Consider the following 12,341-nt stretch of genomic DNA (forward strand, 5'->3'; position numbering starts at 1 on the left):
CTTTAAGTTGCTGCAAAGAGAATCCTCCCTATGACTAGCAAAATGATTTTCCTTAATAAATTTAAATTTGTCACCTCCTTACTGAATAAACTCCAGGGATTCATTCTTGGCTCTAGAATCAAATATCAACTCTCCTGTTTGGCTTGCAAAGTTTACATAAGTTGGACCGAATCTATCTTTTTAGCTTCATTACACTTTATTTATATCATCACAACTCTATGGACAAGTCAAATAGTATTTCTGTTTTTCACATATCTCCTGTAGTTGTACTGGCAATGGTCATCACTTATGATGGTGGATGCCTCACTAAATTTCTTACTACCTTCAACACAAAGCATTTCCTTGGTTTCCCCAAGTGCAGATGTCTGACCTCACTAATTGCTCTGTGTATGTGTATGTGTGTGTTCACGTGTACACTTAGTTTCCTCCAACACAATATAAACTCCTTAAGATTATAGATCATTTAATTTTTTGATTTTGTGAACCTCACACCTAACACTATACCTGGCACAAAGTAAGTAATAAATGATTGTTAACTGCATCCTGATTCAGATCCAAATCATTTTATGCACAGAAAGGGAGGGATGAGAAGGAAATAAGCATTTAAATAGCACCTACTATATTCCAGGCAGTTTGCTAAGCAATTTTTATAAATATTACCTCATTTGATCCTTATAACTCTATGATAAGTGAAATTTTATACCTATTTTACAGCTGAAGAAATTGCATCATATGTACAAATTTTTTCCATGTTATTACTCCCAATTAGCATGTGTACTCCTTTAAGGCAGGAACTGCTTTTGCCTTTCTTTGTATACCAAAACAAAGTGCAGTACCTAGCACATAATAAGCATTAAATAAATTCTTGTTGAACAAATAAGACGACTTCTTTAGCTATTGCATAAACAATCTTTCAATATATTTCGGAAAAATGTTTATCATGCTAAATCATTATTTAGAATATCATCAGAAATTTGACAAAATATAATGGCTATAACTATAAATAAAAGCAAATATTAAATCAATTTAATTAACAAATTAATAAGCAAGACAGTTCAACATTGATAAGACCAATGAAAATATTCTAAAATGATTGCTGCCTCCATCCCTACCTAGCCCAGCATTTAACATCAAAGAGCCAAACAAAGCCACATAAATAACTTTTCAGCTTCTTTTGAATCAGGTACAATGTGGATTCATCATTCTACTCTATGTGTATTAGAAATTCCCCGAATATTTGGTATATGTCCATGATTAAATCAAAGTAAAAAAAGCACTCATGATATAAACAAATTATTTTTAATCAAATACATCACTATATATTAGTATGAATACCAAAGTTGTCTATGATGATGATGATAACTCACATCAGTATACCATTTTAGGACATTTACACTATCTTTCCAAGATTCTGATACATAGTGCCAGTATTATTACTCTCATTTACAAATAAGGAAATTAAGATTCAGAGAATATGACTTGTCCACAAGCACATAGCTAATAAGCACCATGGTTTTACAATCATAAAAAATAAACCACTATGCAACTACCCTTGTTGTAATAATATTTGCCTTTTAGATATTCTTATTCCTTAATGGCTATTTCAATAAGGGATAGGAAGAAGGGAGAGGAAAGAGTTTCACAACCACATTGATAATGGAGCAAAAAACTAGGTCATAAGAGAAATAGAACAAGAACAACAAAAAAATCCAGAAAGGTAATAAATGAGTTATGCCCAATGAGAGTACCATCCTGTATCATATGACTACAAACTCTAATCTCAAATTCTGGGTCTAGAAGCATAATAATCTTGGATAACAAGGTCTACTTACCTAACATAAGAAGCACTTTTTGCAGTTCTCCTTGCCTGGCAGAAAAGTACAGCTGCTTTGGGTGAAAACGTAACTTCTTCGGTCTATTAAGTAATAAAAGTGAATCAGTTACTCTTAAAAGAAAATAAAGCCATCTGCTGCTTCAGCTTAGAAGAATATATCCCATGGGATGTTGTTCTCTACAGAATTATGTCTAATAACTAAAATGCATACTAAGCATATTTTATATGTCATTCCAACAAAAAGAGTATTTCATAAAATGAATCTGTTGTATCCCAAGGCCAAAGGAATTTGATATATTAAGCCTTAATATTGCCGTCTATCAGCCAATTTTTGGAGGGAAAAACCTAAAAAAGTTTTGCATATCTTCATATGTACCTTCTCAATGGGGAATTAGGAGTAGGGGAAAGAAGGAAAAGAGAGAATCTGGAAATCAAAAGGTTTAACAACAAATATTAAAAATTGTTTTATATGTTAAGTGGGAAAAATAAAAAACATCATTTTTTAAAAAAACAGATAAACTTAAGAATAACACTTTTTCAATGGGGTCTGGCTACATGATGGTATTCACAGAAAAAGAAGATATGATTCAAGATGTGAGTTGTCTTCTGTTTTTTTTCAGTGTAAGAATAACTACATTTTGCAGGCCATACAGCAAAATTTACTTAAAATGAATTAGCACAGAAGATTAAGAGCAATGAAACATCCCAATATAGGTTAGTAAGAAATTAAAGAAGCACTACCAAGATTATCCCTCTTATCCCACACAAGACAACTAAAACATTCTACATGGCTACCTTCTTCTTATCTTAAATTAAGTGATACAATATTTGTAAAATGCTTAAACAGAGTGCCTGTCCTAGAGTAAACACTATAAAAAATATTTATTCCCTTTCTCCCTTCCCTCCTTTTATGCACTGCCCTGATAAAGAAAAACTACCAAATGAATATCTTAACTGAATATCACTGATGATTACAACTAGAAATCAGTGGCAATTGGTATTTATTATTTGTAGCCCTTTGAAATTTGGATTCTAACCTATCCTTACTAGTATATACAGATACAATGAATAGCTAAGTAATGGTGTTACTTCTTGAAAAAACATCAAGATATTCTTGAAATCATTTATTACATACATAAGAAAATATCCAATTCAGCCCCAAAAGAATAAACTATGAAAAATAACCAAGAGAAGAGGCTAGAGGACAGGTCATTTAATAGAGAATAAAAAATCAGCAATATCCTTTTTATTAGTTTAGCACATAATGGCCCAATGACCAAACTAAATATATCAAAGACAAAAATGATACCTTGAAGAAAATTATTTCAGGCATGGAGAAATATTCAAGAACCAATTTTTTCCCCTTATAATTACCTTTACTACTCTACTCTACCAATGAGGAGACAGTGGAATGATATGAAAGTCAATCATGAATAAGCATCTATATTGAGTCTATTATGACAATTCAGAACTATGTCCACAGTGCTATAAAATTGTTCATATCCTCTGATTCAGCAGTCTGTACCAGATTTGTATCACAACAACAATCATAAAAGAAAGAAAAGGATACACATGTGCTAAAATACTTATAGCAGCTCTTTTTGTGGTGGCAAGAAATTGAAACAACTGGACAATGGCTGAATAAGGAGAGATATATGAATGTAATGAATCTCTAAAAGGAATGATGAGCAGACTGATTTCAAAAAAGTCTGGAAAGATTTACATAAACTAATTTTGAGTGAAGTGAGCAGAACCAGGAGAACACCGTACATAATGACAACAAAATTATATGATTATCAACTACGACAGACTTAGCTCTTCTCAGCAATGCACAATGCTGGACAATTCCAACAGACTTGGGAGAGTACCATCCACATCCAGAGAGAGAACTATGGCAAATGAGTGTGGATCAAAGTATATATAGCATTTTAACCTTTTTTGCTTTATTTTGTTTGTTTGCTTTTTCTTTCTTGTGGTTTTTTCTCTTTTGATCTGATTTTTTTCTTGACTAGCATTACAAATGTGGAAATATGTTTGGAAGAGAATGAGGAAAAAAATTTGAAACATAAAATCTTACAGAAATGAGTGTTGAAAACTATGTTTGCATGTATTAAAAAAAATACTTCTGAGAAAGGGAAAAAGGTGTCTATTATGGAAAGGGAGTATATTCTAAGCATGATAGATATTCAGAGGTACAGAGGAGAGCTGAGAAATGTACATTCATGTTCAAGGAAAAGTAAGGTCAATATCACTGAATAAAAAGAGCACATGGAAAGTAGTAATATGTAAGAAGACTAGAACAGTAGAAAAAGGACAAGATTATTAAAGTAAGGAGCACAAAGAGGATTTATATTTGATCTTAGAGATAACAGGGAGCCACTGAAATTTACTGATAGGAAGGAATATAATCGAGCTTGTGCTTTAGGAAAATCATACTAGAAGACTATAAGTAAATGGTTGGAGTAAGGAGAGACTTGAAACACAGAGAACCACCAGAAGCCTATAATGAAATAGATATATCCGGTATAGAGAATCTTAACTAAAGGGACAGTCATGTGAGTGGACAGAAAGATTCATATAGGAATGTTGTAAAGTTAGAAACAACAGGACATGGTAATTAAATATATAAGATTGAATATATAAGGAGGTTGGTAGTGCCATTAACAGTAATAGGGTTGTTTAGAAGAGGGATGGTTGGATTGGGAATGAAGTGGAAAGTGAAAGGGAGGGGCTTGGAATGGGAGAATAAGAGGAGACATAATATTGAATTGTTTTGGGTATGTTGAGTTTCAAGATGACTGCCAGATAATCCAGTTTGAGATGTCCAACAGAAAGTTAAATGATGAGGAATTGGAAGTCAGAAGAAATGTCAGGAATGGATAAATTAATCTGAGAATCATCTGCAAAAAGATAAAAATTGAATTGAGCAGAGAAAATGCGATCACTAAGTGAGATAGTATAGAGGAAAGAAAAGGATCCAAACATCTGGAAGACACCTACAATTGGTGGTCAAGACCTGAAGGAAAAACCAATAAAAAAGAGTAAGAGTGGTCCAACAAGTAAGAAGAAAATCAGTTTAAAAAACTCCCAAAATCTAGGGAGGAAAGTACCCTGAAGAACAGTTATCATTAATGTCAAAGGCTGCAGAAAGGTCAAGATTTAGAAAAAAGAAAAGATTATATTTGATAATGAATTGTGAAGAGCTTTAAAAACTAAACAGAGTTTATAGGGGAAACAGGGAGCCACTGGAGTTTAATAAGTAGGAAAGCAAGATGATCAGATTTGTACTTGAGAAAAATTACTTTGGCAAACCTGTGAAAAATATTAAAATTCAGAGAGGCTTGAAGGAAAGAGACCATTTAAGAGATAAGGGGAGGGAGGAGAAGAAAAAGCATTTTTATATAGCACCTATTGTGTGCCACATATTTTGCTAAAGTGCTTTGCAAATATTCCCTCATTTGATCCAACAATGCTTGCAAGGTTGATCCTGTTATAGTCCACATTTTACATTTGAGGAAACTAAAGAAAACTGAAATTAAATGAAGTGCTCAGGTTTACACAGAGAGTGTAAAGCTGAAGTTAAACTCAGGTTTTCCAGAGTCCAAGTCCAGCACTCCACTCACTGTGCAATGTGGTTTACAGTCACAATAATCTAGACAAAGACTAAGCCAGTGGTTGTATGAAGGGGTCAGAAGGGGTCAAATGTGAGAGATCTTATGGAGATATAACAAGCTCAGACAATTGCCTGGATATTTGGAGTAGTGGAAAATGAGAAATTAAAGATAAAGATATTAAACCCAATATTAGGAACCTGAAAAATTAAAATGGTTATTCATTTGACAAAAATAGTGGCGTTGGGAAATGAAATAATTTAGGGAAAAGATAATGAATTCTGGTTTTGATGTTATGATTAAAGTTTTTAGAGTATCCTATCTAAAATATCTAATAAGTGACTGATGATGGAAAACTGAAGCTCAGGAATTAGAACTGTTTCTAATGATTGGTATAAGAATTATAATTTTACCAAAGGAAGTTGAGAAGTTCATCAACATAATGTATGTGGAAAGACATGAAATCAGTACATAAGACAAAACAATAGGGAACATCCACAAGTAGGCAGGGGATAAGATATGGATGACTGTGGAGTCAGATAGGAAAAAAAAAAGTAAAAAATTCATATAGAGGAAATCCAGTTAAGGGTGGCCAATAAAGTCAAACAGTTCCATGAACTGAGAAAAGACCATCAGAAATTTTTTTTTAATTAACTAATTATTTAGTTTTGGCAGGGCAGCTAGAATTAAGTGATCACACAGCTAGTGAATGTTAAGTGCCTAAGCCCCAATTTGAACACAGGTTATATTGTGACTCTAGTGCTCTATCCAATGCTCTATCCACTGCACCATCTTAACTGCCCCAAGAACATCAGATTTAACAATTAAGAGATCACTGATCTTTAGAGAAAGCAAAGTCAAAGTCAAAAGAAAGACTGAAAAGAAGTGAGACTTGAATATAACGAAAAGAAGTGGTAGGGGGAAAAAAATCAATAGGGAAAGATTAAAGATTAAAAGAGTGACAAAATCCTTAAAACTGCAATCTGCAGAAGATTAAAGGAGATGGGATCAAGGGCATGAGTACGTGGGTTGGTCTTATAAAGAGAAAGGCCATTTCACTGGCCCAAAATAGAAAAGAAGAAAGTAGAGAAAAATGTCAAGAATTCTGAGATAAAAAAGAGAAAATGAAATTTTAGAAAGTAATTTGAGATCTTCAGAAGCTTAATACAATGTAAATTTTTTTCAACATTTAAACTCTGTGCTTTTTGACAATGTTTCTCAAAGTGCAAGTTCACTGAAATGTCAAAAATGGAATAAAAATAAGCTCTTTCACTATCACTCATTCAATCACATTTATTAAGGACCTAAGTAGACTAAACAATCTCCTTAATGAGCACCAGGGTGGCATTTGGAGCTTACTCAACTCCAACTGCCAACTTTTGGAACTAACTAAAAATCCTGCTGTATCCTCACTATTTATTTCCATGAAAAGCTGAAAGTATTTTCAATCAACTTCTCAACAAAATTCTCCCTCTCCCAGTAATGAAGTTTTTAATTTCTCAAGAACACTGGGGATTTTAAGAAATAAAATAAATGCATATCTTTTTAGTCAGGAAACAACGAAAACGTTTTCTGAAGGTCATTTCAACAGTTCAAAAATACTAACTAGAACTCATGGGTCACCTTGTCACTTCTCTAAGGGAAGTCCATTCTAATAACAAAGTTTGTTACAAAGATTAGATTAGTGCAGTTATTAAAAAATCTTCCAGTCTACACAAATGACAAGTGATGATGCTATGACTGGGATTCCAATACTAAGCAATTTTTTAGCTTTGTCCCTGAATCATGTATAAAATGGTGGAACTCTTACAAGAAAATCTAGCATATGACCTAGTTTACCTACTTAATGACTCTAAATTGTACATGTTTTATGGCACTGCTGCCATTTATAGTTGAAATTTCTCATTCTTACTCAGATTCAACAAATACAATTTGGACATTGATGTTTTTCTCCTAACAACTTCAGTCTCAGGTATATTTATTACAGGAGCAAAAATAAGCTTGATATCCTAAACTTTAATGCAAATCCTATCAATTTAATATCACACAATCTAAGATTGATTTCTGAAGAGACAGGTATACACACTTCTACTGGAATCCAGTAAAATAAGGATAGTTTGCTATCCTACATAAGGGCGAATGATTCATTTTGTTAGTAAAGAAGGTCATCCCCCAAAGGGAGGGCATCTGATTGTTTCTAGAAGACATCTATCTATATGTCAAGATTTGTAACACCAGAATGGTAAAACTCAAGACTTCCAACATTGTACAAAAAAACACAAGATTGAAGAAAGTAAGTCACTTTTCTGAGGCTACAGAGAAAGTCAGAGGCAAAGCTAGCTTCAATATGCAACAGGAGTATTTGGAGAGGAAATTTCTCTTCCCTCCTCCAATTCTTTTAAGGAACAATGCTTAAGCATCTTTTATTTGGCAATGATACAGCCTTAATGAGCATGATTTTATGACTTAAAAGAGGTCATTTCCCCCACTAGTTAATGAACAAGAAATTAAGCTGTAAGAATGTCACAAAAATTACAAGATCTTGCATCAGAAGAAACTTGTATTTGTAAAAAGCTAAGTAAAATGCTAATAAATAATATCTTAAGACTACCTGCCATGTAGGGAAAGAGATGGAGGGGAGGAGGGGAAAAGTTGGAACAGAAGTTTATGCAAAGTCAATGTTGAAAAATTACCCATGCATATGTTTTGTCAATAAAAAGCTATAATTTAAAAAAAAATTCATTTCAAAATACAGAAATGTTAAATATATGATTTTCTGATCACATATATAACATATGTGGGGTGGGTGGGTATGTATTTGTATCTAATGATAGCCATCTCTAGGGTAGGATGGTGAGGGAAGGAAATATTTGAGTGGGATAGAAGGGGTATAGGTGTAGTGCACAATAGAAAATTTTTTTAAATTGCTGATTTGAATAAATAAATAAATGATGCCTTAATCGTCCTATAATATACAAAGAGCTATCATTTTTAACAGTCAAATAAGGTAGTTGTTATAAGTATTATTATATCCATTTCATAAATAATTAAACTAAGATGTGTGAAAAGTTTGAAATGATTTGTTTGTTATCAGAAAATAAGTAGCAGAAGTAGGACTTGAATTCAAGCTTTCCAATTCCTAATTCCATGTCCTTTCCACTATACACACAATTGTTGTATTCAGGCAGGTCATCATGACTCTGGCTCAGCATTCTTTCCATTGAATCATCTGGATGCCTCAAACACCTACCATGCTATTCTCTTAACCACCATTTTGCAAAAATTGTAGAGAATGAGATATTATAGATATAACCCTAACAAGTTGATAAAACCAGATGGAAAATCAACTTGAACTTTACCTATCAGTTCCAGCAAACTATTTCAAATTATTTGATATGAAGAGGGAAAGGGGAGAGTTAAGAAAATCAAGTTAGAATATGTAGAGAACCACTAAGATTAATAGAAACATAATCTAACTGAAATTCCCAAGAGTGACAAATGAACTCTGAATCCTAAATCCTAATAGTACCCTTGTTAATTTATATTGGAACTTACTTTTCAGAATCCAAAGCAATTAAAGCACTCTCCAAGGTTTCTTTTACTGGTCCCTGTGAAAGACCAGTAGTAGGCTTGACAAAAACTGAAGACCCAGACAATTCGAAGCCTTCAGGAACTTGAGGAGTTGAACTCTCGGGCTTCTCCTCTTCAGATAACTGTGTTCCAACTCCACTTTGTTTATTTAAAAAAAAAAAAAAAAAGGTTTTTGAAGCAGTGAGTAAAGAAAACAAATGGGAAAAAAAAATCTTTAAGAAACTCAAAACCTTAAAATACTTTCTTGATAATTTTCTTCTAATTTTTTTCTTTTATGAAAATGATTCATTTTAGTTATCCTGAGAACACAGTATTTAAAACTATACAAATCTACTACAAACTGTCATAAACTGACAGATCAAACTGGGGATCCCATAATAAATAATTATAGAATTAACAATTGAAGGATTCACAACAGAGTTCACTTTACTACATCCTTAGCACATCTGAATATGATTGAGAGTCAAGTTGAAGGTCAGAAATGCTTAGGCCTGAAATAATAAAAAAAATTAAAAATCAATTTAAAAAAGATAAAGAATTTCTTTAAGTGTAATGAAAGATACTTATAAACATGATCTGATTCATGCATAATCTTGGAAAATATAGAAATCATGAAAAGTGGAGGCTTTTAAACACCTACTAATCATGAGAAGGACCACTGCTGTTAAGAAAACAACAGGTTCACTGCAAATGAAAGCACAGTATATAAGTATGTGCATGCACGCAAATTCATTCTACTCTTCAAATTCCCAGGCAAAAGGTCAACATTCTTTTACTAATTCTAACAAAATGAATATAATATCAAGTTCCATCTTACCTGCTACCGGTTGTAGTGTCAGCCCTTCCCTCTACAGTGACTGGTTTCTCTTGGACATAGGTAAGCGACACTGTAGAAGTAGTGTCTGCTTTGGCTATGGTCACCTCTTTTGCTTTTGAGGTCTCTTCCCCACAATGGGGGCAATAGCTCGTATTATTAACATAGGAGGCACAGTCCTTATGAAAACGATGAGAGATGCTACTTTCAGGTTGACATTCCATAAAATTACCCTAAAAATTTTAACAAAGAAAGAGATGAAAAATGATTATTTTATGATAACAAAGATCATGTAACTGTTTTCTGAAAAAACAACTCATTAAGTATTAATGGCAAATATACTATGCTGTATTTTGGAACTTTTGGGGGGTAATGCGCAGAACCTAAGCTCCAGAATGGAGATGATTCTACCCTCACCTTAAACATAAGGCACTAAGAGTCACAAGACAAAAGAAGAACTAAATAAAGATTTCATTTTAAAATTTTTACATTGTGACTCAAAAAAGTATAAACAGAACAGAAAGACTCCCTTAAAGGATTCTTCTTCTATAACTGTGATATACCTAGTCAGTCTTATTATTAGCTCATTAGAGCAAAAGGGAATCAGTAAAATGATAAACTCCTACCCAAAACTATAGCTATAAAAGGCTCATGGCAGAAATTACACCATGGAATTGAACTGTTGTTCAATTTAGCTTCTCAGTAAACTATAAAATGAATCTGAGGACCACAAGTGCAAAAAATTTTATAGCAAGATGGTAGGAATTGGAAACTGAGTGGATGCCCATCATTTGTGGGCTTGCTATCACAATGGCTGAAAAAGTTGTGGTTTTTGAATGTACTGGAATATTTTTTTTTCTATAAGAAATGATGAGCAGTCTTGAATTCAGAAATGCCATGAACTGATGCTGAGTAAAGCGAGCAGAATAATAAGACAGACTTAGTTAGCTCTTTTCAGTAATACAGTGATCCAAGACAATTCCAATAAACTTGGGATAGAAAATGTCATCTACATCAAGAAAAAGAACTACAGACACCGAATATGCGTTGAAACATATTATTTTCATTTTTTTGTTTTTTCTTTCTCTTGGCTTTTTCCTTTTGTTTTGATTTTTCTTTCACACCATCACTAATATGAAAATACGTTTAAGATGACTGTACATGTGTATATTGGATTGTGTGGGTGTGTCTGTGAGTGTGTGCAAAGATTGCTTGCTGTCTTGGGGAGGGAGGGAAAAAGGTAAGGAAGTGAGGAAGAAAAAATCTAGAACTCAAAATCTTTAACAAATGTTGAAAATTATTTTTACATGAAACTTGAAAAATAAAATACTACTGGGAGAAAAAAAGGATCAGAGAATCTTAAGTCGTTACATTTGTAAGCAACCTGCTAAATTATATGGCCCAATTTTGGGGAGCCATTTAATAAATGAGAAAACTGAGACCAAAGTATTGAAATAGTTTACCCAAGGACGCATATCTAATTATGGTGTCCAACACTAGGGCCAATGTGGATTAAAATCCAATCTATGGATTATCTCTTATTAAGGGCCTGATGTATTTTCTCTCTCCAACAAACACCCTTGATTATTTTATTGTAATAAGTGACACGATTAACCAGGATCACTTATTTACTACTCTGAATTTCTGTAACAGTCTGCCCATATCATGCAATTTTAAGTAAATCCTATTTTGTCTTTAATTGTGTGATTAATCTTGTGTACTGTTTCATGTATATCGATCTTATCTTTTCATCATAAACCAATCAGACTCTAAATTCCTTGAGAATACAAGCTAAGAGATCTTTTTATTTTAATGTTTCAATAATCCTTCTTTAAAGACCACTGGTATCACAGCCCAACAATAGAGCCTTCTCTTGCAACAACAACAACAACAACAACAAAAGAATTTGGAAAGATACTAATATTTAACTAATTGCGTGTTAAAATTAATCAAGCAAAAAAAGCATATATATTGTTAGAAGTACAGACTTTATATCCTTTTGTGTCTTATCTTTAAAAGTCAAATTATAATTGTGAGTTGGAGCTTGAAAATCAAGAAAATGTTATTATTTTTTTAAAATGAAGAATGGACAGTAGATAATCTTTGAATCATTAAAAATACGCATTAGAAGATGTGATTTTTAAGTTCAGGATGAATAAACAGGTCAGATACTTGTGACACAGTTGTGAGTCAATTTGGAAACCAAGTGAAAAAATAGGCGAATTTCTAGGCATATAATCCAAAGAGGTCAAAGACAGTCAAGGGAAAGTAAAACAAGTCCTTTCAATGAGGGTGGAAGGAATAGTTGAGGAGAAAAAAGGGATAGGGGGATGAGTCCATGTCAATCTGTTGCCAATAACAAAAAATTGATAGAAACATGTTGAGTTGCAGGAGATGGATGGTGGAGAAAAGAGTCAATCCTATGCTATTTGCATATTAGGGGCAATTATTATTTAGTCTAACATAGCTCTAGATACAATCAATATTGTAC

General features: G+C 32.9%; 1 protein-coding gene across 9 annotated transcripts in view; it reads right to left on the reverse strand.

Annotated features, from left to right (window-relative positions):
- Positions 1-12,341, reverse strand: part of EHMT1 (euchromatic histone lysine methyltransferase 1) — a 281,129-nt gene that overhangs the window by 91,564 nt on the left and 177,224 nt on the right. For all 9 annotated transcript variants that reach the window (XM_051976841.1, XM_051976843.1, XM_051976840.1 and 6 more), the window contains 3 exons: positions 9,854-10,083; positions 9,001-9,174; positions 1,833-1,915 (listed from right to left, as the gene is read on the reverse strand). In XM_051976841.1, the coding sequence (XP_051832801.1) occupies positions 1,833-1,915; positions 9,001-9,174; positions 9,854-10,083 (487 nt within the window). The remainder of the gene's footprint in view (positions 1-1,832; positions 1,916-9,000; positions 9,175-9,853; positions 10,084-12,341) is intronic.

Source organism: Antechinus flavipes, chromosome 2 (genome assembly GCF_016432865.1).
Source record: "Antechinus flavipes isolate AdamAnt ecotype Samford, QLD, Australia chromosome 2, AdamAnt_v2, whole genome shotgun sequence".
Classification (NCBI taxonomy): domain Eukaryota; kingdom Metazoa; phylum Chordata; class Mammalia; order Dasyuromorphia; family Dasyuridae; genus Antechinus; species Antechinus flavipes.